The sequence below is a fragment of the Folsomia candida genome, unplaced genomic scaffold, assembly GCF_002217175.1.
Source record: "Folsomia candida strain VU population unplaced genomic scaffold, ASM221717v1 Fcan01_Sc030, whole genome shotgun sequence".
NCBI lineage: Eukaryota > Metazoa > Arthropoda > Collembola > Entomobryomorpha > Isotomidae > Folsomia > Folsomia candida.
In genome coordinates, this window is record NW_019091222.1 from 1779423 (window position 1) to 1797629 (window position 18207).

At 36.2% G+C, this 18207-nt stretch overlaps 1 protein-coding gene across 1 annotated transcript; it reads left to right on the top strand.

The window, feature by feature from the left end:
- Positions 1 to 15919: 15919 nt before the first annotated feature.
- LOC110860263 (kynurenine formamidase) lies at positions 15920 to 17029 on the top strand. Its single transcript, XM_022109318.2, has 3 exons — positions 15920 to 16030; positions 16093 to 16308; positions 16369 to 17029. The coding sequence occupies exons 1-3, from the start codon at positions 15970 to 15972 to the stop codon at positions 16905 to 16907; spliced, it is 816 nt and encodes a 271-aa protein (XP_021965010.2). The 5' UTR covers positions 15920 to 15969; the 3' UTR covers positions 16908 to 17029.
- Positions 17030 to 18207: the final 1178 nt, after the last annotated feature.

An 18207-nucleotide genomic window follows, 5' to 3' on the forward strand; every position in this document is an offset into this window, starting at 1 on the left:
GAGAAAAAACAGCCGAATCTCGTCTGCTTGGGAAATAATTCAAAGGAGTTGGAATCTTTCTACATCGTGTGTGATGGACGCATCCTTCCTATAGAAGCAACCAATCCATCCCAAGCAATCGACACCTTGTTCAAATCACATTACGTATTCGCCACAGAATACGACAAGAACTTGTCCGGATTTTGGAAATTTGTACAAGTATACCTATACAAATTGCATGTCGGGATAACTTCCACGAAAAGCCAAGCAAGTTTATACACAACTTGGTAGTGTCTTCCAGGAAGATGTTTAAGTGCCCTGAGTGTCAAAATTATTTTGCTACGATTTTAGTTATTAAGAATCATCTTAAATATGTTCATGCTTATGGGCATCTTAGTTTTAGAACAATGTTTTGTCCCAGTGATTCGTGTTCAACTGAACTAAATACTTGGGGTGGTCTTTCCCGACACTTGAAGCAATTTCACGATTGTTCCAATAGTTCCCATGAAAATAGCACAAAGCATGGTCAGGACCAATTTACTGTAGAAGTAGGAGATAATTTAGAAGAGTCCAATTTAGAAACCCACAATTTAGAATCGTCCAATTTAGAATCGGTCAATTTAGAAGCTCCCAATTTTGAGATAAATGAAAATGAGATAATTTCAATAGAATTAGGAGTCCAACTTTTCACGGATTTACTTCAAAATTTTTGTTCATCATTATTAGCAAATAGAGTGAATAATTCAACCGTTGACTTTATTGTTAAAGAAATGAGTTATTGTTTTTCGGAAGTGTTCAATTTAGTTTTTAGGATGTTACGTAATTTTGACATTCAGGATTTCGAAATAATTTCCTCTCAAGTCAGAGGATTGCTTGCAGCATTTAGTAAAGTAAAATCTTCATACAAAAGGCAAAAATTGAGCGTAAAAAATGATAATGTAATTCTTCCTATATAAATTAGTCTTGGGAGTAGAACAGAAATGCGAATTCGTGACAACAAGCGAAAACAAGTAATTGTACAAGATACATTCATGTATATTCCAATTTTAAAAACTTTAGAAACAATTGTTAGCTGCATGGAATTTTCTAAATATTTTAATCAGCCATCCGATTCAGTGTTAGGTGTATATGAAAATTATAGGGACTCGAATAGTTTTAAAAACAATCCCCTGTTTTTAAAAAATCAAAATGCACTACAAATTCAACTGTTTTATGATGATTTTGAGACGGTTAATCCTTTGGGCTCAAAAAAGGGGTACATAAGCTGGGTGCTTTATATTTTACTTTACGTAATTTTCCCGATTTTATAAGTTCTCAACTAAGCAATATTTATCTCCTTGCTCTCTTCTATAGTGAGGATGCTAAGAAATATGGTTATAATTTGATATTAGATAACATTATGCCGAACTTAATATATTTAGAAACAAAAGGGATAATTGTCGGTGGTGCAGAATTTATAGGAACTGTGTGTATTCTCTCGCATGATAATTTGGGGGCAAATTCGCTACTAGGATTTCAACAATCATTTAATGCAAATTATTATTGTCGAATCTGTTGCACTCCCAAATCTGAAGCTCAATTTGTTTTGGATCATGATAAAATGACAATTAGAGATAGGGAAAACTACATGAATGATTTAGGCAACTTATCTCACGGAGTAGTCGCCCCTTGTATATTCAACCAATTAAACTTTTATCACTTTTTAGACTCCCCAACTGTAGACATTATGCATGACGTTTTAGAAGGGGTCGTCCCATATGAAATGAAGCTTGTCTTGCAAAAGTTAATTAGTCTAGGTTGTTTAAGTTTGGAAATTGTGAATCAAAGATTATTGGCACATGACTTTGGGAAATTAGAATCAAAGAATAGACCTTCTCCAATTAAAATTGATCCGAAAAGTAATCGTATTGTACAAAAGGCAGCACAAGCGTGGTGTCTTATAAGGTTTTTTCCGGTTATATTTGGTGACTTGATTTCAACAGAGGAACAAAGGAAATACTGCGAATTATTAATCCAGTTGCTAGAGTGTATGAGTTATTTATTTTGCAGAAAGTTTTCCGCGTCTACAATTAATTCACTTAAGATTAGCATAATTAAGCACCATAAATTATTTACAGATCTGTTTCCAGATCAAAAATTACTTCCCAAGCACCACGTTATGTGCCATTACCCTTACATAATTAAACAAAGTGGTCCTCTTATATCACTGTGGACCATGAGAAAACATAATTATTTTGTTCAGCTTGCTAACAATACAAAAAATTTTTAAAATATTTGTTTTTCCTTAGCCCATCGGCATCAGCAATATAGCGCCCACGCATTTAAAAATGTGAATATTCATGATGGTCTTGAAATGGATGATATTATGGAGATTAAGTTATCAATGTTTCTAGATTCTTTTGACATAATAGAGTACCTGAGGGAATTGAAAGGTTTCGAATCTCATTCTCCAGATTCCTTGGTATACACAACTAACCAAATTTGGTACCGAGGTTATAACTATAAGATTAACTATGTTGTGTGTTTTGACATGGGTCCAATATTTCCGAAGTTTGGTATTATTTCAGAGTTTCTAGTTATAAATGAAAATAATTGTCTGCTTGTTATAAAAGAAATTGATGTGCAATACTACGAAAGAGACTATTTTGCGTACAAAGTGATTGAAACATGTAAATTAAAGTTAATTAATGTGAGGGATTTAGTCATTCACGAGTGTATGGAATTTCAAAGAAATTGTAAAATGGATGGTTTGTTTCTTGTGCCTAGACATTTTTTGTAAAAGTGTATTATTAATATGTGCAATTTGTGTATACTAAATTAGATGTTATACTTTTAATACCTTTTGTACTAATAAAAAACACAACATGGTGTTAAATCATTTACATATTTGGTGAATTCAATTTCATTTCGTCAATGTATGCAATTCATTACTAAAATAAGCGCATCGTTAGCAAAACTCGGTGACTAAATGTAACCCGATGGTATCAACAGCTATCACGAATATTTGTAAAAAATATTAAAATCTGGTAATATATCGTTACCGTGCCGGTTTTAATGGTTTATACAGGAATTTGCATAATTATCACCCACCGAAGATTAGTTATTACTGTTGTGGTAATACCAAATTTTATCACCGTGCGGTGATGAGTTGCGATTGTCACCGTAATAAGACAAATCATCACCATTGCGGTAGAGCCACATAGTGACACCGCACGGTGACGATTTGGTGACAAAATTATTTTGAGTGTACTTATTTAGGGAGCTCTTTGAGCTCAAACCCATCTCGTTAACTATCTATATATGTATACATAAGTGATTTGGTTCATTATTTACAGGTATGTTTTTGATTTACAAGATTTGTAAGTACCTATGTAGGAAACCAACCTTCATTCGTGGAGTTGGCAAGATACATAAATAAATTAATATTTGAGAAACATGCGCCACTTTTATATATTAATTATATGTAGGTTATTAACCACCACGGTATGGAAATAACGACATACTTACATACATACATGCATAGGTCTACCATTATCTCGTAGGGAATAAAGTTCTCATTGAGGAACCTGGAAAAAGATAATACGTCACCTAACTTGCCAAATTCCGTGTCAAAAGTCATACTAAAATTTACATGAGTGAAATGTAAATGGAAATGTCGCATATGTAGACCTGACTTACTCAAATCAACAGATTGTACATGACGCTCAAATTCATAAAATATAATGCATGTGAAATCTGAATTGGACGGACATGTACCTACCTGTGAAAGTAACTTTAATATTTACTGATAAACATGACCTGGCTTAATTAAGTGTTAATATTTTTCAGCAACAAGGCATATACATACATACATATGTACATAACTTAATTAGAGCTAAAAGTACAATCTGTAATATCTCCGAATATGCGACCTTATCTATTTATACACTAATATTCACGGGAAAGGTTATCCAAGCTGTAAAAGTTGTCCTCAAGATTATCTATTTATTTATTGGGCTTATGCTTAAATTGGTAACGCAACATGCCACAGAGTCCAAAATACGGTGATGGGACTCTTATAATGCTTGCAGGACACAACTTCTGAATTCAGTTTGGTGAAAGTTCTCCTAAAATCGCCTCACATTCGTGAAGTTTGGAACCATGTTAAGCAACGGGTTTATGAAATATCTCCAGAATCACATCCGAATTCTCAACTTTTTGAAATGTTTCCCGTACGAATTTGACCCTCAGACGGAACGGATTGTCGTGACAGGGAACACATTTAAGAGAAAATTTTCCATAATCATACACTCGTTGGAGTTTGTCTATCTTTTCTTTAGTTTCAACGTTTTGTATAAAGTTTGGAGTAATGCTTGCATCGGAATGGCGGCTGAAGGAGGTATGATCGTGATTGTGATACTTCTCATGATGTTGTGGAGCGTGGATGTCAAGCCTAACCTGCAGGCGATATCGGTTGTCAATTCGTCACTTAAATTCGAAGAAAAGTTCGGAGGTGAGTGAAATAAAATTTTAAATCTTTGAGAATTCATGTATCAGAATTGATGGAACTACTGTCATTCATTTCTTTCTTTAATCAAAATAAAATGTGAGAATTTAAGAAAATGTCAAAAATATCTTGTTTTTCTTAAACAAGAAACTCATTTCAAGTATCCTTATTATTCGGCACTTTTATATCCAGAAAATTCTACGCAATCAATTTTTATGTGATAACCTTACTAAGGTTTTGCCTTACGATAACAGGTTCACCTACATATGTATGTATGTATGTATGTATGTATGTATCTGCGATATTTGCGAACAAAATTACGAATAACCAATCCTTAAGGAAATCGATTCTAAAGTTTTATAAAATATCTGCCTTGACCCAATATGGTAATATGGAAAGAAATTTATGGTTATGCTTAATAATATTTTGTTAGATATCAACTACAAAAAATCCAGGACAGATCTACTTCTCGAATTCTTCATGGTGTTGACAGCTATCGTGGATATGGCGACATCGTTGATAAATTTGACTAGAGCAATTGTAGATCACTGTGCGCCACCGTTCCTCGGGTCATACTTCCTGGCATGTCCTCTCTGCACCGGACCCAACCCTGCGACCAATCCCATAACCTGGATTCCTATGCTCGTCGCGGATTTCTACTTTATAGTTTGTATCATGCATAAAGGATTCTTTTATCCGGTGCATATCGTTTTTGCTACAACGGGACGAATGGTGGATTATGTGGAAATCATTGAAAAGAGGTGAAGAACCAAAATTTTGAAATTTCAGTTAACTAATTACAATTACTAACGTCAACATTATTGCTTGCATTTCGAATAATTTAGCAACATAATTTTGCTAAATTTCTAAAATATTAAAAATTTGATTGTCTAAATTTGTGAACAAAAACTTACGAGTTTCCTGCCAAGATTTGCAAATGTTGCAAACAAATATAATTTTTGTCATGCTCACTTTGTCAAATACGCAAATTATTGCATGCGTAAGTCACTAATTGGTTTAAAAATCAACAAATTGCAATTTTTAGATCGTTCTCTAACAAATCAGAGGAAAGCAGTTTCACGCTATATCGTGCCATTCAAGTGTTGGAGGTCCATCTGAACAACTATGCCTGTCTCCGTATCGTGCCCGCATTCATGTCTGGCGTGCCATTCGTCGAAGTATTGAGTCTCTTCGTGATAATAAAATTACACACAGAAATCCCATTTCCCGGCTTTCTCATCTTCCCGGAAGGTTTTGTAACGGCGTTTTCCAGCATCATGGTCTTCGAAACGGTGGCTGCCGTACTGAATGCAAAGTCGAGCAAAATGATTGCAGCCTGGAAACAAATTTGTTACACGGAAAAGAGAAATGCTAAAGTCAAGAGGAGAGAAGTAGGAGCATTGAGACCCCTAATAGTAAAGTTTGGATCAAATTTTATCGATCAAGGGACACCCCTTGTAACGCAAGACTTTTGCGTGAACCAAACCGTATCATTACTGCTAATGAAGTAACTAATTTGTTTCATGAGGGTGAATGTAAAATCGAAAAGTCATATTAACTTACATATGTATGTATTTATATATTTATTTGATATTTGATGGAAAGCTATATTATTTCGAAAAGATGGTTACACATGTAGTATTCAGTTCAACACAATTTCTGCTTATGCATGTGAATAAACTTGAAAATTTAAACTTAATTATTTTAATTATCTATATTTACAATACCGTAATTCAAATTGTCCAATTTACATCCTCATTCCCAAATACCATCGAAATCCTAGGAATTTGGCAGTTTTGTTTCACAACAATTTAAGGTATGTAAGTAGCTCAGAACTAGTGGTGTACTCATGAAGCATACAATATGAAACTATGCGGATAGATTAATTTATATCGTAAAGCTTATAATATTCTCAACACTTTCAATTCCACCAAAAACCATGTCAAGTAAAATATTAGAAAAACTCCGATTGTCGCCAGGAAAAACAATAATGTATCGAAACCAATCAAATACCTTTTATCGGGTGTTCCATCAATATGCCTCTGCCCACTGGAAGGTAATCCCTTCAGATTCATTTCATGCCACTGCTTAATTTTCAACGCATTCTGAATCATTCCTTTCCAAAAGAGGAACAAGCCATGGTCGAATAGTGCATCCAAAACCCTGTATTGCATTTGTTCGAAGTAAGTATCACTCGTAATGAAGCATTTCTGTATCATTCCATACAATATTTCTAGCAAGCATGCTGAATCCATTAACCCATTAAAATTGCTTGACATGGCCAACTTTCTACCTTCGTTTCTTCCAAACAGTTCAACTAATTTGTCTCTCACAATTAATCTCTCACAGAAAGAAACGTGTGAGAATCATTATATGAGATTCTCTTTAGTTTAAAATGGGATTTCATCAGATGGCAATACGACAGATAAGGACAGGTATATCCACGACGCATCAAAACCCGTTTGATAACTTCGGGCACGATAATCCTACTCGTCATATCATTTACGTACTGAGCTATTAAAGTTATAAAAAGGAAACTTGCTACGAGAAGGAACATATTAGAATGGAGACTTTGATGTAGGATAATTCCGGGGAAAGTAGTTACATAATCTCCCACGATGTCCTGAAAACTTCGTGACTTTTCTCCCTTTTCCAATACCGTAACGCAAAATATTACAGTTAGCGTAATCCACACCCCCAACCAGACAAACGGTGGCCATGGAGATATCCAAACACGTACATTTACTTGATCACCGGTCCTTTCGCCGTAATGACAATATGAAGTTTGTGGCCCTCAATTCGTAGTAATCGAGGTTTATAGCAATAAGCCGCATCGACTGCTTTATCCTAAACTGAGGTTCCAAATCTAAAATTGCCACCACGATCGCTTACGATCATGGTGGATCGCTTACGGTCATACTGGAGATCATTACCACGATCGTACTGAAAAGCTGCTCATCGTCGGTTTCATATCTGGCGGAGACATTACGTAGAGACGCTACTTCTTCTGATCATGCTGTGTAAATTGTGAAACATGGATAAAATGCGTGATGCGGTCTCATCGGTGTTCCGGGTGGGAAAATCACAGTGGTAATTACCACTGGGAATAACTGGTAATTACCGGTAATTACCACTAGGCCTCACTGTGAATAACTGGGAGTTACTGGGAAAATGCTTTTTAATGCAGAAAAAGCTTAATTTTAACGAGAATTCAGTCGTAGGAATATATTACTGATGATATTTCACTCTTGTCGCACAACCGGGAAATTACTTTACTTATTATTGGGAGCATTAGACATTAGTCTCAAAAATACTAATTCTTACTTTACCGAGTTTTTCCCAGCTAATCCCATTATTCCCAGTTATTCCCATTTTTCCCATTTTTCCCAGTTATTCCCATTTTTCCCAGTTATTCCCACTGTGATGGGATTTATCCACCAAAGTGGGAATTTCCGATAGCCTGGGTCTCATACTCCAGGGTTCAAATCGACACCATGGTTTTGGCAGATGAATATATCTGAAGTCTATTTTTATCGGCGTCTCCAATAATTGAAATTGATCTCCATTCCGATTTGAACGTGGACGAATGAATTGTTCTGTGATAGTTTATCACCAAAAGTTTTTAATACAGAGGTCCAGTAATGACAGTAAAATTGGAGTTGAAATCGGGCTAATAATTTTACACCTTTCGGTGTTAAAATTAAAAAGTACACTCCGACCAGACCAAAAATCCAGGGAGTTGGATATTATTCTCAATTGGGGTTTCTGTAACGGTGATGAGATGACTGTTGGAATATTTTAGATATGGATAGATATTAATGTAATCTAAATAATCGAACCGTTGGTTAAATAGATGTTTCGAAACTATAACATTTATCGAAGAATGGTGCGTGACGTCAGTTCGTGACGTCAGTAAACAGTTCGGATTTTCCGAATGGTGGCACTTGAACTCTCAAATGAGTCATTAACAGATTCGTAAATTCCTGGATTATCTGGTGAACTAACAATGCGAAGGAATCAGCGGCTACACTCAGATTTGAATGGGACCAATGTTATCTAATAGTCCACGTCAACCTCATCAATGTATGCTCAGAATTACGTATTTGAATTTTCCAAAATCACGTTTTTTTAAAATGGAGTGGCGCAAAATATTTTTTTCCAAATAAGCAAAGCAAAAAACGCCCTTATTGCTTTCATCAGGTGATATAGCTTGGTGTTCTGAATATAAAATGATTTTTATCAAAACGTTATAATCTAAGTCGGCTTTGTAATCTTGTGTCAAACTTTCCCAATTAAAGTGCGATCCGTTGTGGTACTCCGCAACTTTGAAAGCTTCCATATTTTGCAGTTTGGGAATTCAATCCGCCAAAAGTGGTTTGTATCAAGGTCAGGTGCATGCTGCATTACCACTTGCTTTGTTGACATTTTGATAGGAGGTCGGACCTTAATATATAAAATTACCCCGATCCGCAGATTTTTTTGCAAAACTTCTCATAGTAATTGAAGGCGAACTTCGGTGATTTATAACTAGCTAAATCGTATATAAATGTCAAGCTTCAATTTTTTTCCTTTTAGAGGAAATAGTTCTACGCCAAATGATACAAAAATGTGGGGGCTATTTATTTTTGAAACGGTTTTCCTATTAATTTTGCTAATTAAGTGCTGTTATTTTTGGGTTGCTGCGCCCGCTCATTAAGATTAGTCCTCGTCCAACACTGTTTATACCAAATCCTTACATCTGTATTTAACATGGCTCAGGACACCTTCGGATTTATATCAAATCTTCATTTGACCTTCTGGGTCATTTTATAAGGTGAGCAGGTCAATTTTCCTGTGAGTAGTCAAATTTGGCACTTTTAATGACATGAATTGTCAGTCATGACAATTAATTATAGGCATAAGTCATTTTTTCAGCCAAGTCTTTTTTACTTTGGAAAACACTAGAGCTCAATGCGTCCTCCAGATATGTTTTTGAATTTTTGTGCGTATTTTTGCGGGAACTATGAAGCGACAAAAATCAAACCATAATAAGTGAAGCATACTGTTGTGCTCGGTCGATCCAACTAACCGTCGAACCCGTAACACGCTATAAACGCTTCGAGCTGTGAAGAATTGGAGCAAACTATTTTCGAGCAAACTAAATCGACTTCTAGATGCAAGTTTAAATATGGGTATAACCAACTTTATTTTACTCTCTATTATCACCCCAACAAACAATATACAAGCACTAGAAGAGATTACAACAAATGATCTTTACGAGATACCTTAACCTAGCTTACGAGTTCTAGGTATACAACTCTAGAGCGCACCGGAACGCCCTGGAGCGAGCATACTTACTTACTATATAAACTTACATAAAGTTATTCTTAACACTACAGACGACCCTTGTTGCGTTTTGTCTAAACTTGTTTAAACCAAACACAACCGATTGTGTACAGGCCCACCTTGACTGTTCGAACCTGTTTTCTGTTTAAACTTGTTTAAACCAAACACAACCGATTGTGTACAGGCCCACCTTGACTGTTCGAACCTGTTTTCTGTTTAAACTTGTTTAAACCAAACACAACCGATTGTGTACAGGCCCACCTTGACTGTTCGAACCTGTTTTCTGTTTAAACTTGTTTAAACCAAACACAACCGATTGTGTACAGGCCCACCTTGACTGTTCGAACCTGTTTTCTGTTTAAACTTGTTTAAACCAAACACAACCGATTGTGTACAGGCCCACCTTGACTGTTCGAACCTGTTTTCTGTTTAAACTTGTTTAAACCAAACACAACCGAGTGACTCTTGGGTGACTCTCCCCCAGTCTGTCAAACCAAACCAAACCAAACCAAACACAACAGAGTGACTCTTGGGTGACTCTCCCCCAGTCTGTCAAACCAAACCAAACCAAACCAAACACAACAGAGTGACTCTTGGGTGACTCTCCCCCAGTCTGTCAAACCAAACCAAACCAAACCAAACACAACAGAGTGACTCCTGGGTGACTCTCCCCCAGTCTGTCAAACCAAACCAAACCAAACCAAACACAACAGAGTGACTCCTGAATGACTCTCCCCCAGTCTGTCAAACCAAACCAAACCAAACACAAACACGAACAGTCTGTGTGCAGGCCCACTTTGACTGTTTAAACTTGTTTGAACCAAACCAAACACACTCACAAACTATTTTACAATATATCTAACTTAATAGTAAAACTCGAAGTTTTGCAAAAGTCTAAGTCCTGGCTGGAATCGAACCCACGACCTCCTGCTAAAAGTCAGGTGTTCTAACCCTTGAGCTAGAACTACATTAACTAAAACTTACTTATTATCTCCACTTACTTAACATGCGTATATGATGAACCTATACGCTAATATATATTTAAACTCATATTTTACAAACTAACTCTCGGATTCAACACATACGTAAAGCATGCGCAGAGTGGTTTTAAGTCATCATACAATATAAAAATTAAATCTCCATTAGTTATGCAAGTTTTTATCTATTTTCCACTATTTTTGCTAATGAAAATTTTCCATTCTATAGTGACTTAAACACCTCCCTGTGTGGAAATGGGAAAGTTGGAATTGAGAGTGAAAGAAGAGAAGAAAGTTTGTCTAGAATACATACATAACTATTCCCTTTGTCTCTCGAGGGACGCTTTTTTCCAGTGCTTATTTTTGTTCGCACACAATTATTTTTGTCCATAAAATGTACAAAAGTGCATAAAATTCCTAAAAATGCACAAACCCACGTCAAAAATCTACAAAAGGAAACCAAATGGGAATTATCTAACTATTTCTCATTCCTCCGAAATATCTTGACAAAGGAACTAATTTGCTTGGTGAAGGAAGGTATCGAAATTATGTTAGATACATCAAAAATTACACAAAGTTAGAAATGAAAAAGTCAAAGCTTCGAGGATTCGTAAATATTTAGAGACATTATCAATAGTGACGGAGAAATGTCATAAAATAGCTTAATATCGATCCAATAAATTAAGCTTGTAAATTTATTGCATTGGGAGCATTTAAATTATTTTTGTGCATTTTTGCACTTTATCAGGTTTTTGGTTAGTATTATTAACAGACGGAGGATATGTATGTATTTATGACTTTTTCAAATCAAAATGAAACTTCGCCAAACTTTATACGTTAACCTCTTACACCTGTGTGACCCCAAAAATTCAAACATATTTTTCAATATTATTACATATTTTGAGGTTTTCGTGCATATACATATTTTCATGCATATTTCGGAGATTTCGTAAATATAAATATTTTTACACATATTTTGGGTTTTTCTCCGTTACATTGCGTGCATTTGGTAAAAATCCAAGAGTAATGGTAAACTTCCCACACAAAATATATCGTATTGTTGTCTTCTTTTCGGGTATTTTAACTCCGAATTTAATTCGATAAAAATAATTGTTTCTGGACAACTTAGTAATTTTCAACGATGGGAAAGCATAAGCAAGATCATAAAGCTCTTCATGCAAGTTGGATTCAAGAGTTGAAAGGCCTAAACAACAATAAAAATCGACGGTAGAAAACTAATTTGTTTGGTGAGTTTTAATTAATACATATTTAAACAGTTGGATAATTTTAATTTTACCGTAATTCAATGTAGGCTTGTCAAGCTGGTTTCGAATTTAAACAAAAGAGTCAGCTCGAACAACACATCAGAACCACTAAGCATCAAAACTTGGCGAAAAAATTTACATTGGATCCGCAACGTCAAATACTATTGAATGAAGCAGTTGAGTCGAACTCCAACCGACCGTTTTATAAAGACATGTGCTACGCTTTTGTGTCAGCTGGAATACCGTGGAAGAAATTGCAAAATTCTGCTCTTGAAAACTTTTTGGAAAAGTATACTGGTCGGTCTATTCCTGACCAATCTACACTCCGTAAGAATTATCTTCCAACTATATATGTAGAGGTAAGAGAACAAGTATAATGATATCCCATTATGTCAATGAATATAATAAAAATGGTGCTTTCCAGGCCATAGAAAAGATTCGGCGAGACGTGGGCACTAACCCAATTTGGGTTTCAATTGATGAAACTACTGATAAATGTGGCCGCTATGTTGCAAATGTTTTAATTGGGGCTTTAAAAAAGGATGGCCCTAGCAAATGTCACCTGATTTGTTCCCGTCAATTGGAAAAAACTAATAATGCTACGATTACCAAAACTGTCCTGGATGCACTGGGTAATTTAACATATGCCATTGCCATTAACATGTGTCAATATATAAAGATGCTTCGTTTAACCTCCCTTTTATTTTTAACTTGTAGGAATTTTATGGCCTGGAAGCAAGCAGGATCAAATTGAATCCAAATTTCTTCTATTTATTACGGATGGAGTGAAATACATGTTAAAGGCTGGGAAGAACTTGAAGGTTCTGTACTCCAAGTTATTGCATGTAACATGTCTGGCCCATGGTATGAATCGAGTTGCGGAGGAAATTCGTTCCCTTTTCCCAGACGTCGATAAATTTGTTGCAAATATGAAATCTGCGTTCAGAAAAGCCCCAAGCAGGATTGCTATTTACAAGGAAAAATATCCAGACCTAGCTCTTCCACCAAGCCCCGTGATCACAAGGTGGGGCACATGGTTAGAAGCAACTGAGTTTTATGCACAACATTTCAACGAGATCAAGGAGATTATCGACACTATTAACAATGACGCAGCATCAGTAAATACTTTGAAAACCCTGATTCAATCCCAAGATCTTCCGAAAAATTTGGTGTTTATCTCACTAAATTACACTTTTCTGGCTGAAAAGATGACTGAGTTTCAAGAAAATGGTGGGTCTTTGCAGCAAACCCTAAAATATCTTGAAGAAATTGAGGACAAGCTGTTTATTATTAATGGGGATGTTGGGGCAGCGGTTATTGCAAAGTACAAGGCCGTAATTACCAAGAATCCGGACCTTGATAAATTGAAACACATCTCTTCCATTCTTCAAGGACAGTCAGATGAAGAAATTCCGGTTTTACTAAATCCTGCAGAAGTTGCGTCATTCAGTAACGCCCCCATGACATCGGTTGAAGCTGAAAGAAGCTTCAGCATGCACAAATTTTTGCTCTCCGATAGACGCCAAGGAATAACTCCCGAGCATTTAGAAATGGAACTAGTGTCGCATTTTGAGTCACTAAATGACGAGTGAAAATTAAGTTGAAACATTACAAAATTTTTTCGGGAATAAAATATACTACTAATATTCCGTTGAAAAATATTTATGTACAGATTTTACAGATTTTTTTGTACATATTTACGTACATATTTTGGAGTTTTTCTTGTACATATTAAATACATATTTTGGGGAATTTAAGTACATACATATCCTCCGTATGATTATTAAACGCAAAAAACCTTATTATGTAGTAATTTTGTGGAGGTGTTTTTTAACAGCAGAAACATTGATTTGTTCCTTTCCATCCATTTAATAGTGCTTATTATTGCACATAAAAATAAGGAACGGGTGGATATTCGCCCAGTATATTATTTTTAGCCCGAACCAGGGCTTATGTAATCGTCATTTCTGTCTATCTGTTTGTCTGTCTGTCTGTCTGTCTTTCGACAACTCTTAAACGGGTTGACCGATTTTGACCAAATTTGACAGAAACATGTATCTGCGGAACACAACGATCGAGTTCGAAGATGGGTTCGATCAAAAAAGATTTGGACCGGTGGGGGTCGTATAGAGAGGTCGGATGGGGACGTTGGTCAAGAATATTCGAAGTATTTAGTCGTAGAAGGCTGAAATTCAGTATTTTGGCACCAATGGAGGTATAAACTCGGAGTAAAAAATAAAACTTGAAAAATTTACACCAAGAGGGACCCTAATGGGTGACCCCCACCGATTTTCAAAACTCGTCGTAGAAGGCTGAAATTCGGCATTTTGGCACTAATGGACGTAGAAACTCCGAATATAAAGTAAAATCTGAAAATATTTGGACCGGAGGGACCCTATGAGGTGACCCCACCGATTTTCAAAACTTGTCTTAGAAACCTGAAATTTGGCACAGTTTTCCTCAGGAAGGTATGTCCTCGGAAAACAAACCTAAATTTCAGAATTTTTCTACTAGAGAGACCCCAGAGGATGACCCCCACCAAAGGGAAAAACGATCGCGAAAAGTTTAAACTTTTCGCGTCATATTAAGTCATATTAAGTCATAGATATCATTAATGATTTCTCACGAGTATGTGAACAAAATTAAACAAATAATTTCATGCTAATTTCATGGGAAGGGATGAGGGACAGATTTGAGTATAAAAAATCCTGGTTCGGGCTATGCAAAGCTGAACTGATAGGTTATTTCTTTATATATATATATATTAGTATATTATTATTTTTTTCTTTCAAATGAATGGCGTTGGTTGCTAGCAGAATCATCCGCGTAGCTTAGAAAATGAATTTCGGCAGTCCTAATTCATAAAACTCAAAATTCCAAACTATTACGCATGAGGTCAAACAGGTCATTGGTATGCAAAGTATACAATTTGGGAGTCAAGGTTTCTCCTTGAGATACTGCTCGTTTGAAGGGAAAGAAATGACTTTCACCGTCACTGCTTCGGATTTTCGCCTTAGCGTTCGCATAAATATTCTTCACAGTATATAGCATTTTGCTACTCATCCCTGCTAATTTTAGTTTGTCCCACAATTAGTCATGCCTGACACGTTTAAAACGGAACAAAGGTCAACCAGTAAAGCGTACAACTTTCCTCTACTGTTCCTAATAATATGTTGCAGAATAGAATGTAACATGACAATGTGGTCTTCACAACCCATTCCATTATAAGCTTCTTGAAATAGAGAGATTTCGTCATTCTTCTCACACCATTCATTTATACGATTAGTGAAAACCAATTTCCGTCCGGTATTTACTAAGGAAATTGGTCCGTAATTTTTAGGGTCAAGCCTATTTATTACCTTCTTGTAAATGGCTGCTTAATTAATGTAATTAAGCCTAGCACTTGGTTGCACCCACTGGTTATTTGCGTTTTTAACGATTTATTGCTTAACAAAGTTGATAATTAATGATAATTTTTGCGAATGATAATTTTTGCTCCCATTTTGTTAAATTGTTACCATGGTTTTTCAGCCACATGTTTCACTAACTTATGCATATGTAGTGTATTTAATGGCACCAAAGAGTTTTACTGCATAATTTCATGTTTTAATTTGTACAACGGTACCGATGCCACGTTGGTATTACAGTACATATAGTTTGAATAAGTATTCTTCATCATGCCATACCGGGTGAACATTCTGTAATTAATTTGAACCTTATCTTGCTCCTGCAAACATTGACTGCTCTTGAGTTTATGGGATGTTCTTTGGACTATGCACCATGCTCTCGCCACTCTTGTTTTTCCCTATAGCACCCCCATTGCGAAATTACTAATCAGTAGACACGACCACTTCAGAAACCTATTAAACCAGGAGAGGTCGCATGATCCATTCATTCCATTTATCAATTTTGCTTGGTTTACACATCGCTTGCAGAAATGAAGAATGTAATTGCATTTATTGGCTTTACGATTGCCATATTATTTTGCGTCGTCGAAAGTGAGGCTAATAAGTTCTTAATTTGCAAAATACTAAGGTGACTGATGCCTTTCTTTTTATAGGTCGTGTCGTCCTAGATGTTCCATATGGCGAACATAAGGATCAAATACTGGATTTGCACATCCCAGATGATGATTCTATTCGGATAAACAAAATCATCATAATGCTTCACGGTGGTGCGTGGTGGATGGGTAGGAAAGAGGATTTGAATCCGCACGTTGCAATTATTCGTGAAAAATTGCCCGATTATGCAATTGCTAATATGAATTATCAACTTGGTAAGAATATAAAACCGTTCAATGACCTTAAAAATTCAACTAACCATCAAATTTCCTCAGGATCCGCGGAAAGTCCGGGATTTCCAAAACAGCTGGACGATATAAAGGCTGTAATTGCATTTTTGAAATCCAGCTTTACTACCAATCTTTCTATTGCTGTGTTCGGAAATTCCGCTGGCGCCCTGTTGGCGTTACTTTACAGTTACCGATGGGACCAAACCAGTCGTGACGTTAAAGCTGTCATATCACATGTTGGCCCAGTGGATTTAATGGTTGACTTCTATTGCAAAAACATCGTAGCGTACCCATTCATTGTGCAATTGCTTGGACCCGATACTTGCCAAGAAAATCCACACCTTTGGAATGAGACAAGTCCTATCACCTTTGTGGATGAGAGGTCTCCTCCAACTGTCGGTTTTTACGGCAGTTTGGACGTCCTTGTGCCCTTTGGGCAGATGGCAAGTCTACAAGAAAAGTTGGATTCTTTGCAAGTACCTAATGCGTTCGCCAGATATCCAATAGGTCATACTGATTGGCCAGATGCACATGTTCAAGATATGTTTACTGTGATGGCTGATTTCCTTACTACTCATTTATAGGCCACCCTGTTCAATGAAAAAACAATGTGGATTAAATTATGGAAAAGAATTGTTTGTCGGAAAATTAGATTTATTCAATTGTTGCCGTTAGTTATAAAAATAAATCATTATATGAAATTGTATATTGTGGGTGTCTAACGATACTTATTTAATTGACACTTTTGACGCAATGATTTTTTAAATAGTTTCATTGTCAAAAGTAGCAACCTGGTTAACCCGCTGATTTCAAACCAAAGATCCATAACTAATTTATTACATATAATATTTAATTTAGAACAATGTGATTATCACAACGGTACGGGGTGTCTCAGATCAAGAGGTCAAGCGTAGTCGATTCTAAGGAGTGTTCAATTATTCTAACGTTTTAAAAACGTTTAGGCACTTGAAGCGAAAGCCCGCCCTCTAGCGCTGAAAACAACCAGCATCCGGATGGTGGCGGCGGTAGGAAATTTAAATTAGGAAGTCATAGGTTAAGTGTCAATTACAGTGTAGGTGTGCTGAGGTAACAGGCCAAATGTCAGGTCTAGTGGGCGTGCCAATGTTACAGATTAAAAGCCAACTTTTGGGGGGTATGCCCAGATCACAGGTCAAGTGTCAAATCAGGGGTAACACACTATATATATACATACATATATATCATGTATCATACATATATATATATATGAAATAAACTTTTTTCTTAACTGTGCCTGGGACATTGAATTTCTGAAACATGGTGTTTAGGACTCGTTTTTGGTGAGTATGGAAAAAGCATCCGTAAATACACACTACCGTTTTATTTACGATACGACCCTCGACGTCACTACTGAAATGCTATTAGTATTGAGAGTGATTTCAGTGGTGACGTCGAGGGTAGTATCGTAAATAAACGGACTGTATGCAAATTGGGGCAGGAATGAAACAGGCGTTGGTGGCTCGCCGGTAAGAATAACATGTGTTTCTATATCTCTGGTGCTCCCCATGAATCCCGAAATTTAATTATACCAAAAAATAGATAAGAAATTACGAACATTTTGAGAAAAAAATCTGCTGCTATCCTGCCCAAAGGGGTGCTTTTAGGGGTCGAACATACGGGCGAAATGCCTAGTATGCAGGTGGAGAAATTCCGTGCACACACAAATTTCTATGTAAATACATGTGCAACTATACAGTTATGATTATTTTCGAAATCTACGTAAAACTGCAAGGTTACACATTTTTCTTTGTTTACTTAGAAATTTGTTTGTGCACGGAATTTCTCCACCTGCATACTAGGCATTTCGACCCCTAAAAGCACCCCTTTGGGCAGGATAGTAGCGGA

What these genes read in the sequence shown, in the direction of transcription:
- LOC110860263 (XM_022109318.2), top strand. Translation starts at nt 15,970, where the DNA reads ATGAAGAATGTAATTGCATTTATTGGCTTTACGATTGCCATATTATTT. An exon ending in ATTATTTTGCGTCGTCGAAA is followed by an intron (nt 16,031 to 16,092) that starts GTGAGGCTAATA and finishes TTCTTTTTATAG; the next exon opens with GTCGTGTCGTCCTAGATGTT. An exon ending in TAATATGAATTATCAACTTG is followed by an intron (nt 16,309 to 16,368) that starts GTAAGAATATAA and finishes AAATTTCCTCAG; the next exon opens with GATCCGCGGAAAGTCCGGGA.